Below are 27417 nucleotides of genomic sequence, written 5' to 3'. Positions count from 1 at the left end.
TCATCCGGATAATCCTCCCGAATTTGGGATAATCCCTACGAATACCTCGGTGCGGAGGGACGAGCGTATGCATCCACATCAAAATGGGGTGGTTGGTACCCCCGACGTCGACGAGCCTTGTGCCCGGCGTAGACGAACCGGAACCGGAACCGGAACTGAAACCACCCAACACGTTGTACATGCCCCCAGTCGCCAAATGCGTTGATGTCAAACCCGCCACCGCCAGAGTTTCCGTCGCCGGACATTTTGTGATGAGAGGTTAGATGAAAATTGGAGAGGAAATAGAGATGATTTGGAGGATTTGATGTGTATTTGTTTGTGAAATGAGGATGAAATATGAATATTTATAGAGTAAAAAAAAGAATAAATAAAAAAAGGAAAACGGTCGAAAAACTTCGATTATTTATTTATTTATTTATTTTAATTAAATTCAATTTTTTTAAAAAAATAGATTTATTGCGTCAGCGTGACGAAGCCCACTCGCGGGCCGGCGAGCGGGCGTCATGCATGGCGCCGGAGCGCGCCACGTCGCGCAAGCGCGTGGCGAGACAACCCACGAGGTGTCTCGGTGGGACGGGCGTCTCGGCGAGACCGGGACGAGACGGGGCGCTGCAACGTGTCTCGCCGCCGTCTCGTCTCGGCGGGACGAGATACGAGCCACCCGCAAGACGCGTTGCGGGTGGCCTTAAGTTGGGATGTACCAAAAAGGAATACGTCTCATTTAGGCTGGGACGGAGGGAGTAATATAATTTTCTTTTTTAGTTTGTCACAAATAAGTTGACACATATCTATTTTTAAAAATCTTATCTATCTCATTAATATATCCAATTAAGTTTTCTTTTTTCAATTAAATATTCAAGTTTATTTCTCATTCCATTTAATACTTACAATCACAATTTCTCCCTTAATTAAACATAATAACTAACGGCTCCTAAAATCCCGTGCCGACTAAGAAATGTGATATCTTAGCCGAGAGAAGAGAATATATAAAAGTATGCCTCACATTTCACTAACTTTTTCCATCTACTTTCTGCTGTACTACATTTCTTAAAATCCGTGCTAAGTCAAATAGACGGAGGAAGTAATTCAGTGTTGAAGCGTTGTGACTTCATTTTCATGTACTCTCAAGCATGTCTGTGCATTTGTATTAGTATTAACTATAAGCTCTACCGAATTAACCAATTTGAAGATTCATTCATCCATTTAAATTCCAAACCGACGCTCTCTCTCTCTATCTCGTGAAATTTGACTGCAGAAATTGCACGAGGAATGCGAGGAGGAATGAAGTCGAATCATAAGCTGGTGATAGCAGTTATTGCTGGTTCAACTGCGATTGTAGGCGGTGCAATCATTTTGTGCGTTTTCTACATCTACTACTACCGGAGGAAATCCCAGCGCCAAAATGTGTTTCGATTGAGGTACTTTCTTCATTCGCAGCTAATTATGAGATGCGGTGATGTAAATTGAATACGCATGTGCAGTTGTTTGGAATCGGATAAGACGAGCGGTGGTAGTTGCAGAGCTCCGATGATGGATTTTAAGAAGATCGAATCAGCCACTGATAATTTTAGAGAGACTAACATTTTGGGCGCTGGTGGATTCGGATGCGTCTACCAAGGCCACCTCCAGCCTGCTAACATTTCTGTTGCTGTTAAGAAGCTTTCCAATGCAGATGCCATTACTCAATTTCAGGTCTCTCTCTCTCACTGTGTGTGTGTGTGTGTGTGTTAATTGCTGATTAATTCTCCAAATTGACTTTTAATTGCAGACTGAAGTGGAGTTGCTGAGTAAAATTGAGCATCCAAATATAATTACCTTGTTGGGATATTGCATTCATGGTGAAACAAGGCTTCTTGTGTATCAACTAATGCACAATGGATCTCTGGAAACTCAATTACATGGTACAAAATGATTGTGGAGTGTATCTTATCTCTCACAAATAAAGCCCTTTCTTATTAATGAACATTTCTTTTCAGGACCTTCGAAGGGTTCAGCATTGACATGGCATTTACGCCTCAAGATCGCCCTTGACGTTGCAAGGTGTGTGTGTGTGTGTGTGTGTGTGTGTGTCTATGCTATACACATAGCATGTATTGAATCGTCTTCTTTAGTTATATATAGTTATGACAATTGTTGAACAGAGGATTAGAGTATTTGCATAAGCACTGCCGTCCATCAATAATTCATCGTGATCTCAAGTCATCTAATATTCTTCTGGATTCCAACTTCAACGCCAAGGTAAAGTTACAAGCTTGCTTTTATTCTACAATCTTGATTGAGTTGTGGGAAAATTACAGAGTTTTGTTTGATCAGCTTTCGGATTTCGGGCTTGCTATATTGGATGGAAGTCAGAAGAAAAGCCAACTCAAGCTTTCAGGAACGCTGGGTTATGTAGCTCCTGAATACCTATTAGATGGTGAGTTCTGTACCCAACAACTCATATATACGTATGTATTTCTTTCATTTGTTACAATCTATGAAAGAACATGGCTGGGTTATGTTGTTGGAAACAAACAGGTAAGCTAACAGATAAAAGTGATGTTTATGGGTTCGGAGTGGTGCTGCTTGAGCTTCTGCTCGGAAGAAAACCCATGGAGAAACCTGCACCACCTCACACCCAATCTACAGTCTCATGGGTAAACCTAGCTACTTTATTATATATTCATATATGATATACTCCCTCCGTCCCGTGCTACTCGCACGTTTGCTTTTCGGCTCGTCACAAAGTCCTTACACTATTTATAATTTAAGTTAGAATTAATGCATTTAATTAATATGTTAGTTTAAGTTAAGAGCTCTTTTATTAAGTGATGTCTCATTACACCTAAAATTCTTTTTTAATTACACAAAAAAATCAATCCTAAATTTACGGCCTAAAATGAAAAGTGCGAGTAGCATGGGACGGAGGGAGTATATAATAAGCTACCAGCTAATTGGTCCATTGCAATACTTGCATGCAGGCCATGCCTCAGCTCACTGACAGAACCAAACTTCCCAACATTGTGGATCCTGTGATTGCAAACTCAATGGATATGAAGCACTTGTACCAGGTTTCTAGCTAGATTTTCAAGAATTCTTACATACATGCTTCATAGAGAGAAATTCAGATGCATAATTGAAGGCAGCATACTAATCATATCTGTACATGGTAGGTTGCTGCTGTGGCATTGCTATGCATACAACCGGAACCAAGCTATCGGCCGTTGATTGCAGATATTTTGCTTTCTCTTGTGCCCCTTGTCCCTGTTGAGCTTGGTGGGACGCTCAGAGATGAAAAATCTCTTAAACCTTCTACATATGTACATGCGTAGTCTCTAACTTTTTAGATATTACTAGTGGTCTTGATCTGATTTTGTGGTGGACTTAAATCAGCGGCGCTAAAAATAGTGCACTAGTTTTGGTGCACCCTTCCAGTCCAGTGGCTTTCATATCCAAAGCCGATGAATATTAGGACATGCCAACACTTTCTTCAAACCCTTGTTCAGAGACTCCCCCTTCCATGTAAACTGCACAAGAACACAAGTTCTTCCAGCTTGTAGTAACGACATGGATGATTATGAAAAGCTTTTATCTTCGCATGCTGATCTTCATTCTAGCTGGCTATAGATTTCAGTTCATGCATTCAACTGTTATATCGAATCAAATGCTTAGCCAGCATATAAACAGAACAAAAAGCTCAAATTCGTCGTTTATTTTCAAAACTGTTGATATTCAAATTCAAGGAGTTGACACATTTAGCATTCAAAGGGAAAAAGTAATATGTACCTATAAACAACTCCCTTTCCTCCATCTCAAGTTTTTAAAAAGCCTGCTGCATTACTTGTTACTAAAACTCTCATTTAGAACAAGTTACAGGCCAATTTTTTCAAACCTTTGAGCAAGGAGATGGTGATTACTGCTCTCATACACTTGAACCAGTGACTGAATTGTTCTGTATATAACATCCCTCTTTTGGTCCACAGACGCATGCTTTGCCTCGTCAAGTGAATTACTTGTATCCCCAACAGATGAGCACAGGTTCTGAATCCAAACCTCAAGGAATGATGCTTTCTGTACAAGACATAAATGAAGCTGTTACACTTAACATCAATTGATCTATATTCAAAACAAACAAATGATACATTTTACATAAAAACACCATAAACTTTAGCAGGTGGTTCTATGAAACATGACCGTATCTGTACATAAGAAAACGTCAGTCATCTTACTTTCACAAGTAAATCTTGTATAGCCCGTTGATCACATCTGGAAGCAAGAGCCAGAAGATGCAGCATAGTTGATGTCAACTGTAACAAACAGAGAAACATCAATATAAAGAGTAAACACAAAAAACTATAAAATATCTGTGTATTTTGAAAAGCATAAAGTTACAGAAGGCAAACTATGATCCATGGACAATCAAAATGATTTTTTAAAAATATTTCCCATTCAAAGGCAAAGGAGAAAGTAAAGAGTTTGTACTTTCGTCATAGAGAAATTTCCTAAGTTTCCTTTCATTTGGTGGATTTAAGTACGTTCATATAAATGAGTAATGACTCAGCAAAAAACAAAGTTTATGAAAATTTGCCATGCTGACCTGCTTTTCCAGGGCAATCCGGTATTTGAAGTTAGAAGGTTCTGCAATCTGATCTGATTTAAAGTTCTCAACAATATGCTCCACACTTTTAACAACATCATAATATGATTTTCCATAATCTGCAAAATCAACATATAATAAGAAAAAACAGACAAATGAAAATAAAAACAGATCAAGACAAGGATCTACCTAAAGAAGAGACTGAATCTCAAGATAGTATGATAAACCATCAGTCAATATATGTTCTACTCCATTTTTGAAGTTGCTATAAGGGGAAAAATAAAGCAAAAAAGCTAGTGAGCTTCAAATCATTTGATGAATGGTTTAACAGGGCATCCATGCTGAGCCAGTCACACATTTAACCCAAAGAAAACCATAAAGAAAAACTACGACCTCATTCCTCTTTTTGGTAAGGTTCAGGAACCAAACAATTTTTGTTTGTTTTTAGGTCCTAATTGCAGGAAAACAATGCATCAATCAACCAAGTACAATTTTTGTTTGTTTTTAGAGTAATGGAGTTGGAAGGAGGAGAAATTGTTAAAGTAGAGTTCATATACTAATACTTCACCATTTATAGTTTCTGGAGCAGCCAAGGCAGCAGCAGCTTGTATCCTTATCTTAAAATTTGAAGAATCCCGAAGTAGCAACAGAAGGATACTAAATACAGATGAGGTCCTGCAAAATATATTATTAGAGTCTTAGAATATGAAAGCTTTACATTAGAATGAATGGAGACCATCCAAGTTAATAATTCAAATGGATGCTAACAAAGTCATGATAACCCACATATGCTTTTAAAGTTATTGCAAGCATCATGTTTTACCATAAATTAGTCATCGAAGAAAAGAGTCAGCTAAAACATCTTGACACTTGCTATAGTCAGGAAGCAAGACAAGGCTTTTTTTATTAGCAGTGTAATTATCAAGACAAGATCATGACATTAGATATGTGTCAGGAGACCCAGAAGACATTAGAACCAGGACAAATTCCAGATTATCTGCAATATTAGTAGTTTGACAATCAGAGAAAAGTGAGTAGATTAAAGAAAAACTCATTCAGTAGCCACGCTAGATACTAGTTTTACAACAATAAGTTGTTCAAAAACAATTCACAGAAAGAAATAAAATCAGGATGACTGCATAACTTGCCAAAGTGTACATATCAAGGAAGTATGTGGCTAGAAAAACTAAAAAAAAATACCATACAGAATATTTTATAGTTCTTTCACTAAAAGGATACACACATTACTTGGTTGTGATAAACTTCCTAGACTTAGCAAGGTAGAAATTAGCTGACTTTCCTGTCAGCATTCACTTCTAAATAGATCCAAAGCAACAATTTAGTCACACTACATTCTTCATATCTACAAGTTTGAGATTCATGCTCTAGCATTTAACAACTGTAGAATGCAATCAAACTTTAGTGCGTTCTCCAGCAATAACATTTAATGCCCCAAAACCACAGAAGTTTAATAATAGTTATATGATGCTGCTCAATATATGGAAACAAATTGGAGCCCTTTCTCATGGACTAAAAGTTCCACCATTCATGCACAACATGTACATTGACTAATTAAGTCTTCCCATTCTTTCCAAATTCCAATAAAACTATAATATCAGATCACTAACCAATCCATGTCTTGCAGCTTTAAAGACTTGTTCAGAAATAAATTGCTCAATGCATGACACACGTTCCATTGAACCTGTTAGCAATGCTCAGTTTCAAGAACACTGGTATAAAAAATGCTTACAATAAAAGAACATAATAATAATCACAAATTTCACTAACCTTAACGTTTCCAGTTGTGACACAAGAAAGAAAAGCCTGCACCATCTGATCAAGCCAATCGAAACTCCCAGGGGAACTTCGAACTGATTGTGACCTTTTTTCCACATGATCCTTGAATCCTTTTCCACCGTGGTATTCAATTTTAGAAGGCATGGAATACAGTGGATCACCATTAATAGGTAATTGTTTTATAAATTGGATAGATCTTGCAAGATTTCCTAAACCCCTAACAGCATTTGCTTTGACCTGTAGCACAAATAAACTAAAACATGATTACAAAATAGGGCAGGAGATGTGCCATGAACAGGTGACCGGCCCAATTAATGCTTTGAGGTTTAAAACCACATTATGATTGCCACTAATGAAGCATATTACAAAACCAAAAACAGTAACTATACACCTTTTGAAGATAAATTTTTTTATTGAATTCAAAACCAATAACTCATGATAAGTTTATCCAAGAAACAGATCCTAACAATCAAATAATTATGTTTGTGATCCGTAATGAAAAGAGACATTAGTTTAGAGGTTTCGGAGAAACCAGTTACGGAGGCATAACCCAAGCTTGTGAACATAGATTTTGGAGCAATAAAGTTTAATATCAAACTAGTATGAAATATTGCACTGAATAATCTAGAAATGTAATAGTACAAATGGTTCATGGAGTAAAATCCAAGACATCTAGGAAAAAATACATGAAATTTTTTTATAAGAGAAATGGTACTGGCTGGCTGCCTGATTTCTATTCTATGTGAACTTAATAGAAGGTACTAATTCTTTTTCATTTCTTTTTTTCCTATAGTAGGAAATTTTTGGCCGAACATTAACAATCAGTTAAATTTCTTGTGGTCTGTTGCAACTTGCAATTTATTATGGACGTTTGTCTGCCCTACAGAATAAAACTATGATCTTTACATAGACCGAGAATATCCATAGTTTTGGTAAGGAGATCATAAACCCGCACTGATAAGACATGCAAAAGCAAGGGAACACAAGTGACCAATTAGAATCAGTTCCATCACATGCACCGTAAGGCTTACTAAGCAAACAGGGAAAAGAGAAAACTTTCAATTTCCCTCATTCAGTCATAAAAGTGCTTAAAGATTTCTGTCTCTTTGACAAATGTTGGACTTGGCTGTCTACCTTGTCATTGTCCCTGGCCAGCCGCAACGCACTGTCTACTAGCAGTGATGTGTATTCAAAACATTTTGTAGATCCTGTCAGAGGTAAGACATTAGAAAAAAAATCAATAATTACAATAAAAAAATGTAGAAATCCAACAATGGCCAACCAATTGAACTTCTTCCAGCATATAGTGCATCCAAGCAATGACTAAGAGAATCACATATGTTTGCTAATGCCCATGAAGCTGTAATACGAACCTGAAAGTTGCAATGAAATGCATTAATATAAGGTCAGAAAACAAAAAGAAAGAACTCTCAAATGAGAATAGCAAACTCCCTCATTCAGATTATGATATTTAATCCATGCAAAGAGTTTAGACAATCAAGAGTTTAACAACATTATTCATGAACTAAGGCATCAATTGCCAAAGTCTAGAGGAAGTTGGGTTTTAAAAGTTCCTTAAAATATTTTATTAAGTTATTTGGCTAATAACATGATGTTCTACATTTTTTCTCTTACAATAATGATGTGCTAAATGAAACCACAGAACTCATGAAAAGCTTTTTAGAGATTATGTCAGTGTTTAGTCCAGGATTGTCATAACTGGGCAAGCCATATTTTCCTACAATTATTCAAGTAAAGTTTCTCTCGAGATAGTGTACTGTAAGAAACCTACTCAAATCTTTTATTTGGTGTATGAAATCAAGTAAACTCACTGAGAAAACATATGCAAAATATAAGAAGCATGTCAACCGAAGTGTTGGAGATGTACATGTTACACCTAAAGTTTATGCCAGAAGGGAAAGGTGCAAGTGTGGCCATGCCCGACTCTTAGCTTTTTACTAATTTAGTTTAAGTTATTATTCTTTTAATCAAATTAGTATTTTAGTTATGGGCTATGGATTCCTTTTTCCAGCTTCGTAGATATTATAGATTCAGAGTCGGTATCTTAGTAGGTCTCATATAAGAGAAGGATTCATCTAGGATTATCTCTGAGGAGAGGGACTTATTTAGGAATTAGGATTATCTATTTATCTTTGAGGTGAAGTTGTCAGTTAGCGGTTGGACATAAGAGAATTTCTCTTCTGATTAACGCCACTTCCAGATCGGTAAACGCAACAACCAGAAATGCCAGAGGAATAGAGTTGGACAACCAGTTTGCGGAGTCTGAGAGGGAAACGAAGGACTGTCGACTTGATTGATGAATTGTTTGGTAGACATAGACTGTAGGCAAGCTAGAATGTATGATGAAATTGTAGCTGCGTGAGAAGGGCTTGGCTGTGGGCAATGAGTGGCACATACAGAGGTCCATTACATCGTAAAGAAGGGCACAAAGGCCCGTCTGGTACTACGCCATGAGCCAAGACTGGGCAGCCGTCAATGGGAATGGGACATCCTACAAGCGCAAAGACCAACTAACAAAAACTAAATAAGGTAATAAAAATGTCATGATTTTTTTCTTCATTTATTGAGTTGGGTAATGGGCCCCGGTCGTTCACCATAAAAAGATGAGGAAAAACATTTAGCTACAAGGTTTTTAGTGAAACGCCAATGTTTTAAGTCTATGATTTATATCAATGATGGTAAATTCTAATATATCATGCTTTGTTAAAGAGTTAAGCGCCTTGGCCATGTTCTCTCCATTTTGTACTTAACCCCCAGAAAAAAATAGTATGTATGTTCTCTATGTGATAACTAATAATGACTCTGGAGTTTGGGTGCGTGAGAGAAAAGATAAGACAAAACAAAAGAAAACTAAACAAAACAAACCAAGCCAAGAAAGGGAACTAGGACCAGAGGCCATAAAACTTACAGAAACCAGTGAATCATGAGCATTGCACTCTGCAGCTAGGATAAACTTTTCCAGAACTTCCGCACTGCAAAAATAATGAAAACTGGAGTATTACTCAGGTTAACAGCACATGAAATTGTGAGACTTGACAGATTTTATTTACCTATGATATATTTGTGGGAAACATCCAATAACACCAATGGCTCGGCAAGCAGCAGACCTAACTGAAGGAACCTCATCATATAGAGCAGCATTAATCTGCAAAGAATACATGATAATTGTAAATAAGTTTAATCAGCATTGTCCCTCACATAATAGAGCTGTCCTTATTTGCTATTACGGTTCATAAGTCAGTTGTTTGAACAATTTATTGGTTAGTCAACGTCAGAAATTGAAAATAACACATATAAGAGGCAAAAGATAATTTTTCTAGAGCAGAAGAGAAAGAAAACACTGACACTTAAGCAAATGGAACAATTTTTGGTAGATATTCCACAGAGAAAGTAGGAGCACTCAAGTGCAGAAAGGGCAGGTAGCTACAACTGATCACTTACAAACAGAAGACTAGCTAAAAGTGTACAACAGACTTACTGAAGATACAGTTAAGTATTCCTGTTTGTCCTCTGGAAGGGAAATGAAAACAGGAGAAGTCATTCCAGCAAAACAGGTCACCGATGCAGCTCTTACCTATCAAATAAAATTAAAAATAAGATCCACTGGCGCAACTTTTAGAGATTGTGATACATATTTATGAGTTGCAAACATCATAATATGCAGCTCAGCACCAGTACACTTGTGCCTTCAGTGAATCGAACAGCTCACAAGAGTATATTTACCTCATATCATAAGAACGGAAGACAGGGACAAAAGGAGAAATACAAAAGCCAACTAGAAACTATCAAAAAAAGCTAACAAGGTAGTTCTCATATAAAAGAGGCTTGACATATCTAACAACTATTTCTTTCTTATACTCACTCAATTTACTTGTATATAATTGATTGGATTTGACAATATATTAGATGTTACAGATGCATCAGATCGAAATTATTGCATTTAATATTTATTTTGTTATTTTGAATTTCTTCCTATTTTGCTAATTAACAAACAAAAAGATATACAATCATCCATCGACAGAAATTTGCAAAAGAAAAATTATTTCATAAACTGTTTAGTTTAATTTAAAATTATGCAATCTACTATTCAGAAATAAATCTTAAGTAGCTCATTTTCTACAAGAGGTCTTAATACCATTATCTATTTCAGTTTTAGGTGAAAAACATGCCTTGTAGATAAAGACTTGAAGAAAATGAATCTTCTTTCAACTAACCATCGCAGAAGAATGATTAATAATAAGAGGCATATGCTTGATTGTTGCTTCCAACCACCTCTCACTTGCTAAGATGCATGTTTGAGAATCATCAACAGTTGAAACCGGGGTCTCTAAACTGTATGATGGCGCTGATGAGATTGCCTTTGTTTTCACAAAGTCAGATGTAAACGGACTATCAAGAGATTTATCAGTTGAAAGATCTTCAGTTCCTTTAAAGCCAGAAATAGCCCGAAGACTTTCATCCAAAACCTGCATAAAGGTTCAGGTCAATAGAACAAGTTCATGATTCAGAGACTCTAGAAAGTTTGTTTTCATCAGAGAGGGGGAAAAAACTACAGTAGCAAATTATGACATTTACCAAATATAGCAACAAAACCTAGCTTCCACAACAAGCTCTAGCTAAAAACCCTTGAATTAACGCTTCATGAACTATTAAATTTTCACGAAACACTCTGCATGTGAGAAATTGATTGAGAAATGACAACAAAAGCACATCAACATTATTTGGCTCAGTTGAGGCGTATAAATGGGAAACTGACAAAGGAGGAAAATCAATATTGTAAAACAAAAAAAAAAAGAAAAAGTGGAAAGACACATTGGTATGTCACCCAACCAATATAATTGAATAGCCAATTCTTATATAGTACTTCATCTATGTCAATCTTATTGTGCTTTTGCCTTTTTTGAGGATTTTGAAAAGGACAGCTGTAACTCCCTAATGGAAACAATTATCTTCTGTTCTGATGTACAAGGAAGCTGTAAGATAGGAACCTGAAAATTTTATTAACGAAAACGGTAAACTGTTGCCCAAGAGATGAGTAATACCGAATTAGGAACTACAATTGATTAATGCAGTGAGAGAAAGATGAGATCCTAAAATTGGTACACATCTTTGACACATTGAGGAAGTTGTTGAATAATGTAAAATGCGTTGATATAATTGATGATGCTAAGAAATTAAAATAGCACCAAGTCAAAAGGAAACAAATCCACCTTGACAGCAGCAGTCGTGACTCTCTCCTTTAATGATGCAGCAGTCTGCTCAACATTACCTCTCCATAGTCTTGAAGACTCATCAGGGAATGTGCTTAATACTCCATAAATGATAGAGGAAATTTGTTCCCAGCATAAGGTCATTACATTTGGATAATTATGGGACAAAGATTTAAGAGCCTGCAGCATCCAATTAAAACATTATAATTGTCTGAGAAAATCTGAACAAAAGAAACAGTGGATACTTCAGGATAGAACATGATAGAGCGTACTAATGGATGTCATGTGCACCTCCGGAAAATAGAACTGGTAGTTTATTCGGCAGAGAAAATGTCACCTGAAGTGCTTCTAAGCTTATTGAAGGGGTTGACAATCGTTCAGAATATTGAAACAAGGTAAACAGTACTCCAGAACTCTGACCTTCAAGACATCCTGGTCAATAATATTATCATGCAAATAAATCAATTAACCTGAAAGTAACATTAGAATTTCTTAATCAAGAAACGTACAAAAGATAAAAGAAGATAATATCTAAATGATTAAAGTCCAAAATTCGTCCTTTACATTAGCCCATAAAAACTTTATGGTCCTACACATTAAGTGTGATATTTCTGCAGTAGTTTTGCTCCATACTTAACAATTCCGTCAGAAGTGGAAATGGATTTCATTATTTATTAATTTGGTTTGGATTACTTTGAACAACTTGTATTTTAGGTGGTCTAGTTGTACGTATAAGCAATTGTGACCAGATAAATGGTCTAAATTGGAAGTTAGTGACACGCTCGAAAAAAATGGTCTAGATGTTACTTGGTTGTCATCTTGGTCTAAATGTCCCAAGATGAAGGTTTTCTGATTTTGAATACAGAGGTAAAGGGCTGTCACAGCTAAAGTCTACTCAAGAATGAAGTATGCACATAACTGTTAGTTAGGCAGTTAGGCTGCAGGGTTGATTCATGGTGTTTTCTTAGCATGAGGAATGAAGAGGTTCCTTTCCATATGGGAGGAACCGTCTAGGAGTTGTTTCCTTGATCAGAATGGTGCTACTGCGATTGAGTAGAAGAATTCCATTGCTTGTTATGTCGATAATATCATTCCTGTAGGGTTTCTGTTATTTGGGTGATAGTTCTCCCTGACAGTATCAATTTAGTTCGACCTGTCAGATTCTTCATGCCAAAAACTCGAAACCAGATTCTAGTCGAAATGGACAAGAGAATGGGGATGTTTGAGAAGGGGAATGAGTCCATCAGGGCTGAATTGGAAAAGTGGTGTCCTCTCATGGAGAAAATCAGACAGGTGAAGGTGAATGAGGAAAGGAGGACCAATGAGCTACTGCCCATGATGCAACAACAACCGAAGTGAGCATCTGGAGTGACCTAGGGGCTGTCTCACAGCTAGGGTTCGTAACGGGAGGCTGCCACTTTTAGAGTGGCGAGAATGGCCCCTGTTGGCTTACTTTCATGGCCGCTCAGCCAGGCAGAAGATGACAGCAATAGCGTAGCCAGGGCGCCTGAAATTTATGGCCATCTGGCCGGTTGTACAACAAGGGTCTGAGGAGCCACGACAGCTAGGGAACCTCCAAAGGTAGTTTGTGAGGCTTAAGTGGCAGTGGCTTGACTCAGCTTGCCCATGTTCGGAGGTGGCGCTCTGGTTGGAATCTAGGGCCAAAGAGATAAAGAGATGAACAAGAAGACCAGACCAGTTCAGACAAGTACTCGATTCCAATCATACAAGAGATGTTGGACGAGCTTCCCTATGCATAGTGGTTTACAAGCTTCACTTATGTTTGGGTTTTCATCATATCCGAGGTGTGCGCCTGAGGACATAACCATATCAGAGGCACTTCAAATTCATTTAGGCCACTATCAATTCTAAGTTATTTCGTATGGGTTAAGTAATGCCCTAGCAATATTTCGGCCCGCGGCATCCGCCGTGAATGATATCTACATCCGCACCTATGTAATTGTGTTCTAGATTATTTTATAGTATTCTGGTCTATATTAGGGCTGCAACTTTTGACACATGAAAGCACAACATGAACATGCACAAAATTGGGTTAGTGTTGAGCCTTATTGCGTCAACACAATAATTTCATATCAGGTTGTATAATCAGTTTTAACTAATATTATTATTTTTATTAATTCATTATAATCCTATTGAACTATGGTTACATGCAGCAAACCTGATGAAATTTCTCCCAGCAGCATATTGTTGACACACATCGAGGCAGGCACAGAAAGAGCTCTGGTTAAGCAAACAATTGATGCAGCCTGAAAATTGAAATCAAAGCTACCACACAATTCATTTCCAGGAATCATTGATTACAGTACAGGAAACTGCACATCAACTCTCCAGCATATATTAATATATAGAAACTCAAGAAATTGACTGAGTTTGCACACGAGACTAATAAACAAACACCACAACCCGAAAGAAACCAGAAAACGGGGAAAATTCTCAAAATGGGTAAGTTTTTTTAACTTTTGAAAGCGGGTGTTACGTACACATTCTCAAATGTGTGACACCCATTTTCAGAAGTTAAAGAAAACTGACCCACTTGCGGAATTTAGTTGCAGGTTTGACCCATTTTGAAAATTTAGCCCAGAAAAAAGGAGCTTGATACTTACCAGCAAACTATTCCGATCATTATGATATGGAAACCCCTTTTCAATTGTTGACTGCAGTGAAGAGATAATCCTAGAGAGCAGCTCAGGCGGCATTCTTGAATATCTATAGATTAACGAACAATTAAACCCATTTAAACAGAAAATTGATGCATTTATGAAGCACCATTAAATTCTAATGCAAATGATTGGCTCCTACTGCTGTAAAGTCTCCATTTAGCGTCTTACGACTCCCATATCTTCTATAATCTATCCAGAAAACTAAGAATGCAGAATAAAGAAACAAATTCTCTAACAAAATTGTAGTTAAGCAAGGATATAAGCTAAACACTAGTCAAGCACAACAAACTTAGGCCTTCTGAGCATATAGTATACAAGACTCACAATTACTGAAAACCCAACAAGGCATGAAGAAAGAACAAGTTGTGACAGAACACATGCTTTAAAGCCTTTATTACATGGTGGAGGCCGCCTAGGAACTAATAACCTCATTGTTTCTTGAAAGAATCAACTTAATATGGTTAATTAGGACAAAACAAAAGTGACAAAAACAACAATTGTACTATAGTAGGTGGAAATTTTTAAAATAATTGTCAGTTCCAAAGCTAAAACTTACGGAGTAGATGCTATCAAAAGCATTAGGATTTTAAATGACAATGCCAGCACTCTATTGCTTGTTTCGTGTTTGATTAAATATAATGTACCTGCTCAATAAAGACAATATTTCATCAATCATACTGCAGATCTTAGAGCATCATATTTGAAGAAAGACTTAGTAGAAAAAATAATTCACTCAAGAGTTTGAAGTTTCTTTGTGAATTGGATCAGAACCAAATGATTAATCATTCCTTAATATGTCACCGAGCCTTAACTCAACCATGATTTACTAAATTTCACTTTTACATAGAAAAAGCTCTGATGCGCCATCAGATCACTGAATTTTAATATCGGAATTGGCCAAAATTGCAACTACTTTTAAACAAAAGTACATTTTTTTAAGATTAGAATAATTATGCAAACAAGCAAAACAAACTTTAGATCCCAATACCTGAATGAAGTTGCATCAAGATATGCCCAAGAGAACTAGAAAGTGTGGTAAACGACCCATGTTTTGAGTGCTCCTTAAATTCTGCTACCTGTAGGGGAACAGAAGCAGGCCCATCCAACATTGCCATAATAGTAGAAGCAGCTTCAATCCGGACCTAAGAAGAAGACAAATTACATTATAGTACCAAAGTGTTTGGATGAATAAAAGACATAGATTGTTGCAGAGTATTTAGAAAATGTATATAAAAAAAAGAGTAGTGAAATGGTTCATTTGATAGCAACTGCAGTCAATATGATGAAACCTTTAATGAAGGGTCGGAAAGAAAGCAACTCATCAGAGTAGTGTCGTAATTCCTACATAAAGAGAGAGTCAATAAATGTTACAAACAAAACAAGAATTTGGGCATAAAATCGTTAGCCAATACAAACCCATGAATGAATCATTTACCCCAGCATATAATAAACAAGAGACGAAGGAGAGCATGCTTAACCTGTGTTGTAGCACATCATTGGATGGCAAAAGCATTGTCCACTGAGCTGTAAACAATTTGGGATCAGCTCGGCAGAGATCCTTCAAGCAAAATCGGGTTAGTCAGTTAGAGGAAAGTGATGTTGGTAAACAATAGTAGAAATAGGACACTCAACATGAAGGCCATAAAATTTAATATGGACAACTAAAAAACATAGGTCAAGAAAATTAAGAGAAAATTAACTAACCTGAACACAAATAATTGCAGCTAATCTCGCCTTAGCTAAATATGCTTTGCTGTTATCCATCACTGATCCATCATTATCACTGCAATCTGAATCTGATGAAATAAATTCATGTCCAGAAGAAACTAGACTTTCCTCATGTTTACGCTGTTGATTTGCTGCAACCTTTTTTCGTAAGTGTGGAGGCCTATATGGGCCACTTTTTGGTTGATTTGATACTTCAAATGGCATGTTTTGGCTTGTCGATCCTACTCCCTTCAAGTGATTAGTTGGTTGATTCATAACCGATGGCTTGTTTACAAGCCCATAGCGGAAAAAGATTCTCAATGATGCTACAAATCCAGCCACCTAAAATATTAGATACAAAGATCGATTCATTGCAAAGAAACTTCTCAAACATGCAATCGATTTAAGATGTAGTCTCTTACATGTTCTGCAAGATATCCTCTAGGCTCTGCAAGAACTAAGTGCAAACATTGGAGAAGCTCAACATAAAACCTGATAAATATTTTTACACCAGTTGATTTTTCATGAAAAATTCTTCAAACAAAAAGTCTGCCTAAAAAGGATGAGAAAATTACGTGGCAACGGTATAATCCTCCATCAAAAGACCCTTAGAAGCCAAGATGTCCATAACTTTTCTAAGGACCTACAAATATATAAATAATTAAACAAATCCTTTATTGCTATTTTAGTTGGTTTTTTCAAGTGTAACACAAATTTAAACAATTGACACATACCACAATCGTTGACTTCCAGATTTCAACTGGCAAAGAAGCACCTACTCTTGAGTATGCTTCACCAATCATGGCAAATGCAATTGTAAGGACTTCACACACTCCTCTAGATACTGAATAATTGTCACTAAAATATGTAGAATGCTTTGAGTCCCCTTGAAAACACGCAACCACTTCAAGAACAAAATTCAGCAGTTGCCCATTTTCAGATGGTGAAGCAGCTGTCTGATATAAACTAAAAAGTAACCTGAAAGTTGAATAATCAACTAGTGCATTAGCTTTAGGTGATATATCGACTTATATATTTGCAAATACTGCAGTAGATGCAAGCAAGCCCAACCCAGAAAATGGTTAAAACTAAAGGAGAAATAGGGCGAGGTTTTAGAGTTCGGAAGAAAGTTAATGTAATAAACCTAAGGAGCTTTAAACTAATGCTAGGATGAAGCACTAGAAAGCAAGAATTCCCCCAAATGAAACACTGTACCAAGAAAACAAGCATCCTTTAATCTGACTATGCTGATAACATCATCTTAGCATGTGAAAGAAATATGGTTGGGAACATGTGATAGGGATGAAATAGTACACCAGCGTGGGCCATTGGTTGTCCATCCATGTCAAAAGATGGATTAAGGAAAGGAATTCGTAAAGGAAGAGAAAAGATGGAAGGCATGACTCTGAGAAATGAATGAAGGCGAGTAGATTAGTGGCAGCCTAAATTGGGCCCGGTCGCATACCTATTTACAAAAATATACCTAGCTACAAGACAGTACGCAGGAAGTAAATTTGTAGTCCCTTTTATAACTTTATTCATGTGCTAGGAGTAACTCTTCCTCTTGTGTGCTCTGAAACTACAACGGTAAGGGAAGAAGGAGTGGGAGGACATAAAGAGAGGAAGACAAATTACCACACCTTAAACTTTCTAAGCAATTCTTGGTGGGTTTGATTAGAGCAACATTTCTGATGATTGCTCTCTTTGTTTCGACATTGCCAAAGAAAACCTGCACTATCCTCTTGAAAGAGTCAAGCACAAGGCCCCACATAATTGAATTCATTTCCAGAGAAGAGGAATGACTGATTGCATGGATCTGCAACAAAAAAGGAAATATTCAGCTGCACATGTCACGAACTTGTTTTAGAACCATGATGGCCAATTAATTTTTGTAATACAACCTTGCATTATTTCCTCTTTTCTTGTATTGGGATATGAACATAAAATTGTTTCTTAACTTCAAATTTTATTTATACAGGCTTGTATGATAATCACTGCAATTTTTTTGCCAATGAGAAACACTTGAACGAACTGACTCTACAACTATTAATACTAGTGTTAGAAGTTAGAACTAGAAACAGGAAAAGGGACTGTAGTAAATTTTACTTCTCAATCCAAAGCCAAATAAAGATTGGTCTTTTGTGTGGCTAAGGACAAAGTTGTTCTGAACAGGTAGGAAATTGATAGCAACTCATTAAATGAGAGTTCACCAAAAATGGGTGAAGAATGGGGAGCAGTCTACGACTGAGTCTGCACCGCATATGGTGGTTGGTTAGGATGTTTACTAGTAGTTTAATTTCGCAAAACCGCCACTTAGGTAGTTAACTAGAGTTATTTGGGTGATTGATTTACAACTGAATGAACTTAATTGTACTGCTTTAAGCTGAGCAACTTGTACAAAGTGAGTTTAATTCCTTAATTTGGTAGGCCAAGACGCGATCAGTCGAAAGAATTGCAAGTAGTTCATTGTAGTCCTCACAACACCACCAAAACTGAAGCGTGGTATGGAAATCCAATCAGCGATAAAAAGGTATAACAGAAAGATGTACCAATGCAGATAATTTAACGAAGGTCTGAGTAACATCTTCAATTCCTTGTTGATAATAAGAGAGGTCGCGAGCCAACTCCAATAACAGAATCAAGTCGGATGTTAGCTGCGATTGCAAGTAGTACATGTTATTAATCAGCAGCAAAAATGTTGAATTGGATCGGATTGGATCAGATTTCGTGGGGTTGGGAGTTGAAGGGTACCTCGTGAGGTGGCAACTGCGGCGCAGCAGCAACGAGAGAGTCGGATGGGGACAAAATTAGTTTGTCAAGGAGGCGGACGATGGTGGCGCAAGGCGGCGAAGCCGAGTTTTCATCCCTCAGGGTCAGAAACGCCGTTCTCCATGACCTCACCGCCGACGAAGACATCGAAACACTCAAAATTTTAAAAATTGCTAAATTCATAATACTAAAATAAAGTTTGCCGCCGCTCAGTATTCAATTTAAGCCCACTACAGAATATGGGCCAGTGAAGATATTTAAAGCCCATTCGATAAATTCGAATAAGAAAAAAATTGCAGGCGATAATCTTCCTGCTAGAATTGAAGTCATCCTCAGCTCCGGCCACCGCCGATATTTAGGGAGAAACGGTGAACGAGATGAAGGCAAAGAATTTTCGTAAAAGAAGAATCGAGGTCGAAGATGAAGATGAGGACCAAGACCAGGAAAAGAGGTGCGATGCTGTTCATCAATTAATTAATTGAAATTTTCAATTTAGATCTGTGTATGTGTGTAGCTGAGATTCTGAGGAATTTCTTTTAGTTTGGCTTTGTCGTTAGAGGAGGTGAAGTTTCTTCAGAAACAGAGGGAGAAGAAGTCGGGGATGCCCGCCCTACCGACTGTGCCGTCTGTGGCTGCCGCAACTAACAGTAGCGCGGCTGCTTTGACTCGCACTGTCAGTGATAAGAATGAAGGCGAGATTGAGAAGGACGACTTAGTTTTGCAAGACACATTTGCCCAAGAAACTGCCGTCATGGTGGAGGACCCTAATATGTATGTTCTCCTTCCATCTTCCTGTTATGTCCTAGCTAATGGCTTGCTCTTTATAAATTGAATTGGAATTTCAATGGCCTTGCTTCCATTGAAGTAGCATGAATCTCATAATTAGAATGCTCCAATCAGAAATGAGCTAAGGTTATAGCCCTTCAGTGATTCAATATTGGCATGTATGCTAAATGCTTGACATTGGTTTTGCTTGAGATCTTAAAGTAGAATAATTGTCTAATTTATGAACCAGGCTGGAGTCAGTATTGAGCTGTTACCTGTATGCTGTTCATGTTATGAATTTATTGGTGAGCCAAACCTGTTACAACCGTATTTCTATCTTTAAGGAATAAAACACTTTCACAAAGTCCATGTAATCGTATAGTAATACCGTAATTTTGATGAAACACTCCCTTAATACTTTGATATAGTTATAATGTGTTGTTAAATTCAACTAACTTGCTAGATTTAGGGGAACAGGCGGGATACTAGAACTTTTATATGGCTTTTTAAAGGGGTAGAACATGGGATTGAGGTTTGCAATTATGTAGTTTCATGTCTTCAAAGTCATGGTGTTTAGTTTGAAATATGAATTGCAGCAGTAACTTCCATTTCGATGTTCCTTCTCATGTTCTAAATCATTATATAGAGTAGTGCTTTTATATTTGGGTAATTGAGTAATGTGCTAGGCACAAGCAACCTATGAGTTGAAATGGGGTGGAAGTCGTATAGTTTTAGTTGTTATAATCAAGCAGCATTGCAAATGATTCAACCATTGTGTGTTTTTTATCTACTTTCTGTAAATTTTTTAATGTGATGTGCAGGTTGAGATATGTAGAACAAGAACTGGCAAAGAAAAGAGGCAAGAATATTGATGCAGAAAACCAAGTCGAGAATGAAGTTAAGCGTGCTGAGGATGAGCTGTATAAAATTCCTGAGCATCTGAAAGTGAGTGGTGAATTTATTTTATTATAACTGGGTTCCAAATAAGATTGTCCCTATCAATGGCAGCTAAATAATTTACCCACCAAGATTCGACTAACCCAAAAGAAATTCCCACCCTAACTAATATTTCCCAAGTACTTAATCTTCTAACTATATTTGGCACTAAAATCGGAGCAATCAACTTCCTGGTCCTGAAAAGTGACTAGGTGTCTTAGTCAAACCCAAGCTTCATTTGTGTTACTATTGACATGAAAGCTTATATTGTCTGGTACATAATCTCTTAGTTTATCTTTATTGTAGATATACTATTTGCATTGCTTCTATAGAAAGTATTTTCCTTCATAAGGGGGTTATTGAAATAGAACAGCAGGCAGTTCTTTTCACCATTTGACTTGAAGGATGATGAAAAAGTCAAAGAGTGCTACAACTTTCACAAATTTCAAAATTTAATTTCTGTATATCTTCTCCCAGCATCCGCGGCTAAATGCTTTATGGCATTCTAAGATTGAAAATCAATGTTACAAAGTCCCTGGTCTTCTTTTATCAGGTGAAGAAGCTAAACTCAGAAGAGCAGTCTACTCAGTGGACAACAGGGATTGCCGAAATTCAGCTTCCCATAGAGTATGCCTTTTTCTTTTCTTTCGGGTAGACATTTAAGCTTCTAATCAGTAGGGACTAGGGAGTATGGGAGAAACTTTGTTGTCAATATTTGTGGGAAGGTTGGTAGATAAGAAAAACCTATGAATGACAATAGTAAGTACTCCGTAGTAACTAGCAAGCCCCATTACGCTATGGGGGCGTTTACTTTGAGTGACATGATAGATATGCAACATAGATTGAGTATTTGAAGGAAAAAATTGTCAAACAAGAGCAAAATTTTATCAATCCATCATATCACTCAAAACAAATGCCGCCCCCTTTGTGGATCAGCTATATTATATTTTGCCATATAATATTAACTTGTTAAGAAAACGATCAGATCCATGGCTTCAAAAATTGTTTCTCGTCTAGGAAGTGCTAATGTCATTAAATTGTTACTCAGTCATTAACTGCAACTGAACTCTGTAGATTCAAACTAAGAAATATTGAGGAAACAGAGGCTGCAAAAAAGCTCTTGCAGGAGAGGAGGCATGTGGGTCGTACAAAATCAGACTCCAGCATTCCTGCAAGTTTCAGTGCCGACTTTTTCCAGCGTGGCAAGGACTACGCTGAGAAACTTAGGAAAGGTGATTTCATTTTCTTTGCATTGACAATCCAAGAATTATATTTCTGCCTTATCCTTGCATCAAATCATTCACTTTGATACAGAATGATAATGGTGTTGCTATTTGACATTACGTCTGCCAATGGGCGATTTCAGTGTGACCTGTTTGGGAAATTTAATCTGCTGAAGTCTAAGTGAAGCTGATATTAATATTCTATCCATGTTTCATTCAACTGATGTTTGTGCGAACTGAGTATTAACTTGCATTACAGTAAAACCGGAAATATTAAATTTTAGCAGTGGCTGCTTATACAATTGATGCCAATGAAATTAAAATTCCTTGCCTAAGGAACATGAGATGGATAACCTTGTGATTGGGTATTTCTGAGTTATGTTATGTTTTTTTACCACAGATACTCTGATGGATAACCTTGTGGATTTTAGTGTATTGATCAATGCAATAATCCAATGAGCTGGCTTATTTTGTTTCCTTAATGCCTGGCTGATATATTGGTATTTGTCTTGATCATATATTTTCAGACCATCCAGAGCTTCACAAGGACAAGGGAGCACAGGAAACTGGTGTGGAGGCTAGAAATCAAGATTCAGTTGCAGATGGTGCTGGTCGAAGGCAAGCTGCCACAGATGAGCTCATGTTGGACCGCTTCCGCAAACGAGAAAGACAACGGATGACGCGAAGATAGCCTGAATAGTTGGTCATATGGAAAGCATTGTTCACTTGTACTTCTTATATATGCATCCATTGGGACTTGGGAGAATGCCAAGTGCCAGCATTAGCACTCAATACTGAGTTTTTTCACCAATTATATTCTCTAGTGCAAACAGTTAAAGATGTCTTTAGTGCCTCCTTGATTACTAGAATACAGAAAAGAAATAAAAAAATTAATCGTATGGTAACAACTACTAGATCTTTTCAGTGAGCTTGACGAAGAAGAGGCACAAGTATACCCAGGGTGTTCGGTTTGCAAGATTTTATCTCGGGATTAAATATGTAGTGTGTTTGGTTCATAAATTCAATATCACAACTCAATCCTAGATGGAAATCATGGGATAATTAGTCATAGCTAACCATCTAACCGTCTGTGACTAAAATAATCTCATAACTCTATTTAGATTGTATCTTGGTACTACTATTTTATTTAGGAAACTGAACACCACATAGGTGAATAAAAAGCGACATTTTTAGATGTGGACATATTTTTTAGGGTTTATTGTAAAGATTACAGACACATTTTAGTTAATTTACGCAAAATTAGAGGTAAATCTTAGCTTGAACTATACTCAAGCTCAGGGATTAATGAAACTTTGCGAAATATTCCATCTATTCTAGAAAGTTTGTCACATTTCTCCATTTCCATTCATCCCACAAAATTTATCTCATTTCACTTTTTACTATTTTTTTATAGTAGTCCACTAACTAATTCTCACTCACATATATCAGGGCATCTCCAGTGGCTTTCGCCCAGCAATAGCCCAACCACAAACTCCTCCTGCCACATCATCAGCACTAAAAATCCTCCTGCCACATCATCAGCACAAGCAAATAGCCCAGCAATAGCCTAGCCACATCACCCCTAATTATATAAAACAAATAATTGACAATCACACAAAATACGGAATTAAATGTACAACACAGATACGGAAAATTTCAATAATATTATTTAAATTAAAAAAAGTACAATAAAAAATAAATTAATTTAAAAAAAATTTACATTAACAAAATACATTAATTTTTAAAAAATTACATTATTTAAAAAAAACACGACCTCCGCCTCACTCCCCGTCTCCGTCGCCCCCCTCGCCACCGTCACCGTCGCCGCCTCCGTATCCGCCGGAACCCCCCGGTGCCCCCCGGTCTTCAAATCGTCACGCATGCTCACGAGCATTGCGTGAAGAAAACTCTTCTCCTCGGGGCCCGTCGCCGTCCGCCATTTAGCTAACGTCTTGGCCATCTGAGCGCGCGTTTGTTGACGAGCGAAGAATTTGAGATCCTCTGTCGACTGGCCAAGGGGGATGCCGACTGTACCTCTTAGGACCCCCCGGCGCCCCCCTCGCCTCCCGTTGCGCCCGCCTTTGACCAACAGGGCTAGTTCGGCGAGCGAACGATGGCGGGGACGGGAGCTCCTCCGCATCCTCGGGGAGGTCGTGGGAACCGCCGCTGCTGCCGCTGTAATCACCGGTATAGTTCAGTCGTTGCTTCTTCGGCCAGCCAGCGTCGACACCTGCCCGGAACTTCTCGGAGTCGTTCAGCACCTAGTAGCAGTTCCAGTAGGTGAACTCCTTATACAACCCGGGCTGGGGGAAGGCTTTCTCCGCTGTCATCCTCCGTTTGGCCACTGCTCTGCATGCGGAGGGCGTTGGCGTACAAGCCCGAAAATCGGGAGACCCCAACCCTGATTCAGTCCCACCCCTTCCGGCACTATTCCCCGGTGCGCGGCTTCCCCTCCGGACAAAATCTCATGTAAGCTGCAGCAATTTTGGCCCACATATTGACGATCCTCTGATTGTTCGAAGTCAGAGGATCATCACAGACACTCACCCACGCCTTGGAAAGCGTGACATTCTCCGCGTTCGTCCACTTCCTCCGCACCGAGGGGTCGTCCTCAACCGGCTGCGACGACTGGCCGACCCTCTTGTCCTTCCCCTTGCCCTTCTTCTTTGCGGGGCCCCGACCCCGCCCTACTCCCCCGTTTGAACAGGAGTTTCCGGAACACCGAGAAGATCAAACCCTAATTCCTCTAAGGAGAAAGTCTCATATTACGTGAACTGTGCCTCCGATGGGGTCGATGTGTGCGAAGAATCAGTCGAAAAATCAAAATTGGGGCGATAGACCTTCCCCCCCGGCGTCCCCTGCGTCGCCGGTACCCCTCCCGGCATCATCTGCATCCCGGGACCCCACCCCGGCATCATCTGCATCCCGGGTGTCCACCCCGGCATAGCCGGTAAACCCCCCGGGTGCCATCCCCGGCATCATCTGCTGCCACGGGTACATGTTGTAGTACCCGGGCATCGGACCCCATCCACCTCCCACGGGTACCGGGGGAGTTTGAGACCCGCTCGTCACTGGAGTACCTTCGTTGTTGTTCTTCATTTCGCGTTATTGATCTTGTACAGAATTAAGATAGAGAGAGTACTCGTTAAAACAAGTGGTGTGAATAAAAATGACGTGCAAATCGCGTATATATAGTGTTTCGAAAATTTTTTAAAAAAAATTTTAATTCGCTCGCCGAACGCTCGTTGGTCCTGAGCCTGCAATGGCGGCGAGCGGACCGGCGAGCGCTCGCGAATCGGCCAGCACTAGCCGATTTTTTCGCCGAAATGGCGCTCGCCGGTTCCAATGGTTCGGCGAGCGGACCGGCGAGCACCGAAAATCGGCTAGCCGGCCCGCTCGCCGCCATTGGAGATGCTCTTATAAAACTAATATATAAAAATAGGACTCACATTCCATTAACTTTTACAACTCACTTTCCATTACATTTCTTAAAACCAATGTTCAATCAAAATGTGAAAATATTTATGGGACAAAAGGAATAGCAGTCGCACAAAGTTTAAGTGAAAAAAAGATGAAGAAAGTAACATGATTACACTGTCACAAACAACCATTCTCTCTAAAGCTACCGTCTCCAGATAATATGTTAATTCCACTTTTTGAATGAGGAAAATATGGAATCTGTTCTGTCTCGATTCAGTACAATATGAAGTCCTTTAACGCTAGTTACAACAAGAACTTCTCCAAAGATATGGAATCACGGAATCGGACCAATTCTCTTGCAAATGAAATCTATCCTTTGGGAGGGTGGGGTTCTTGTTGATTTTTGGAATCTTCCTTCTTCTCCATAACTTGCTGTATACCCTCTTGATAACCTTCAATAAAACTTTTAAGTGCATCTCTATAAGCAGAAGCTCTGGTCATGTAAACTCGCTGCAGAGCAGGTCTTAACGTCTCCATTCCTCCTCTTGCAGCCACAGCTATATAGTGCATGCAAAACCAAACCAAACCATACTCATTAATCATCAATAAACAGAGCACCTAATGCTGTCATACAAGTATGATCTTGTTCCTCTTATTAAACAACCATGCTAACAAACAACAATACTTGCTAGTTAATACAATATCACTACTTATAATGAAGTGCAATTACACTAGGGCCGGGGCGCAGATTTTGCATCATTTTTAATAATTTATAGTATAAATATATTAAGCACTGGATGCCTGAAGTGATATGATAATCTAATATTCCGTGGAGTAATCTTTTTAAGTCTCTTCCATATGCAAATTCATCTTTCCTCTTCTGTTTCTAACTTTCAGACAAGAGTTGCACATTTTCCTGAAAATCATAGGCAATACCCCTTACCAAGATCCTCTAGAGTTGACGGTTCCTTCTCTTTCGACGTCCCTTTTTCACCATTGAGGGCATCTTCATTCTCCGCTTTCTGTTTGTATTCATTTGGTCTGAGTTCTGGACCTATATCCCCGACCCAGCTTGCAGCATACAGTCTAGATGCTTCCTTCAACACCTTAGCATCTCCACATATACGAGTATCAACAAAGATGGTAGGTTTTCATTCCATTGCATTCCAATAAATGAGACGAAAAATCAACTGCACTACCACAATTATTTGAAACAAGAGTGCAAGAAAGAATCACGATTAAGATAACTAACAAGGTATCGCTCCTTCCAAGTAAGCTTTTGGCGCTTTTTGATGTGGGGCGGATTAGGCAACGACGATGGAAATGCTATCTCCTTCAGATCTTTTCGAACATAATCGTAAATCTTCCTGGAGACCACTCTCAGCTTCATTCTGGCTAGCTATAAACAATACACAAAGCAATCATAAAGTGAGGGTAAAATGCACACTTTAGCACTCACAAACTCGGGTTTTACAACGATAATTTGGGTCTAGTTAAATGGACACCATACATTACTCCTTTTATGCAAATTCACGACTTCAATTTCGTTCACACATTTAATCGAGCATGTGGTGGACAATACAGGGTTGAACATATAGACAAACTAATACCAGTGATTTCGGAAAATATGACAATAACAGGCATCCACAACATTGGAGAAAGCAGATCAAATCTGAGTTTTTATAAGTGTACATCACCTTTCCTGGCTTTATACCAACTTAAAATGAAGAGTATTTGCGTGAAGATAAAAACATAAATTGTGGATACATCCACCTCCCCGCTCAAAATACAGGTAGATTGGGATTAAATGCAAGTGGAATAGGATCTGGAAGTTGAACTGTTGGGTTTTGGAGAAGAACGGTGAACGGGATGAAGGGCCAAACTGAAAAGAATTGTTCAACATAATCTGAAGAATCTACAATTCAGTGGTAGAACCTTGAAAAGGAGGCTTACCGCGGTGGCAGCGTGAGGGCCGGCGATACTACGGCGGTGAATAGAGCTGCGACGGTGTGGAGGCGAGGAGAGAGTTTCTAAGAATTGGTTTGAACAAATTTATTTTAATTTGTATTTAATACAAATTAATCATGCTGTGGTGCATTAGACCATCCACTACGTCCCCCACCGTCCCCCCCACCGCCCCTTGAACCTTTATTCCTCCATCCCTTAATTAAGGGACAGAGCCTGCTACGCTCCGTCCCTTAACCGTCCCTTATTTCATCCCTTAAATTACTATTTATTAAATTTCGTTTTTATTTTTTTTCCAACTCAATTCAATTAAAACAAACACACTTTATTAAAATTAAAACAACATT

At 38.4% G+C, this 27417-nt stretch overlaps 4 protein-coding genes across 8 annotated transcripts; 2 read left to right on the top strand and 2 right to left on the bottom strand.

Annotated features, from left to right (window-relative positions):
* The first annotated feature begins 1158 nt into the window (after positions 1-1158).
* Positions 1159-3578, top strand: LOC121744075 (probable receptor-like protein kinase At1g80640). The gene is made up of 9 exons (XM_042137519.1): positions 1159-1418; positions 1482-1692; positions 1769-1901; positions 1977-2040; positions 2142-2238; positions 2314-2416; positions 2518-2636; positions 2961-3050; positions 3153-3578. Exons 1-9 carry the CDS (start codon positions 1270-1272, stop codon positions 3309-3311), a joined length of 1125 nt encoding a protein of 374 aa, XP_041993453.1. The 5' UTR covers positions 1159-1269; the 3' UTR covers positions 3312-3578.
* LOC121744074 (HEAT repeat-containing protein 6-like) lies at positions 3370-19081 on the bottom strand. 5 transcript variants are annotated; one of them, XR_006038469.1, is made up of 28 exons: positions 18744-19080; positions 18542-18646; positions 17633-17808; positions 16727-16970; positions 16568-16635; positions 16415-16484; positions 15990-16334; positions 15764-15843; positions 15575-15626; positions 15274-15427; positions 14842-14929; positions 14229-14331; positions 13784-13871; positions 11942-12036; positions 11605-11784; positions 10609-10860; positions 9873-9968; positions 9445-9539; positions 9303-9366; positions 7656-7746; positions 7508-7581; positions 6365-6610; positions 6205-6278; positions 5145-5251; positions 4577-4695; positions 4209-4286; positions 3766-4050; positions 3370-3506 (listed from the first exon to the last, which is right to left on the bottom strand). XR_006038469.1 is itself a non-coding variant. In XM_042137515.1 (28 exons), the coding sequence occupies exons 1-28, from the start codon at positions 18942-18944 to the stop codon at positions 3482-3484; spliced, it is 3549 nt and encodes a 1182-aa protein (XP_041993449.1). In that variant the 5' UTR covers positions 18945-19081; the 3' UTR covers positions 3382-3481. The 5 variants fall into 5 exon arrangements, 3 of the variants coding, with proteins under 3 accessions (XP_041993449.1, XP_041993452.1, XP_041993451.1); XM_042137515.1 differs by having other exon boundaries at positions 3382-3506; positions 3872-4050; positions 18744-19081; XR_006038468.1 differs by having other exon boundaries at positions 3485-3626.
* On the top strand, positions 19042-22525 carry LOC121744076 (protein COP1 SUPPRESSOR 2-like). Its single transcript, XM_042137520.1, has 6 exons — positions 19042-19212; positions 19302-19532; positions 20348-20471; positions 21016-21089; positions 21537-21694; positions 22213-22525. The coding sequence occupies exons 1-6, from the start codon at positions 19139-19141 to the stop codon at positions 22374-22376; spliced, it is 825 nt and encodes a 274-aa protein (XP_041993454.1). The 5' UTR covers positions 19042-19138; the 3' UTR covers positions 22377-22525.
* Positions 22526-25240: 2715 nt separating this feature from the next.
* On the bottom strand, positions 25241-27207 carry LOC121745979. The gene is made up of 4 exons (XM_042139925.1): positions 27059-27207; positions 26358-26504; positions 26049-26211; positions 25241-25662 (listed from the first exon to the last, which is right to left on the bottom strand). Exons 2-4 carry the CDS (start codon positions 26493-26495, stop codon positions 25475-25477), a joined length of 489 nt encoding a protein of 162 aa, XP_041995859.1. The 5' UTR covers positions 26496-26504; positions 27059-27207; the 3' UTR covers positions 25241-25474.
* Positions 27208-27417: the final 210 nt, after the last annotated feature.

The sequence above is a fragment of the Salvia splendens genome, chromosome 8, assembly GCF_004379255.2.
Source record: "Salvia splendens isolate huo1 chromosome 8, SspV2, whole genome shotgun sequence".
In the NCBI taxonomy this organism is placed as follows: Eukaryota; Viridiplantae; Streptophyta; class Magnoliopsida; order Lamiales; family Lamiaceae; genus Salvia; species Salvia splendens.
The sequence above is the reverse complement of the archived record's forward strand: the minus strand, read 5'-3'. Positions and strand labels throughout refer to the sequence as shown.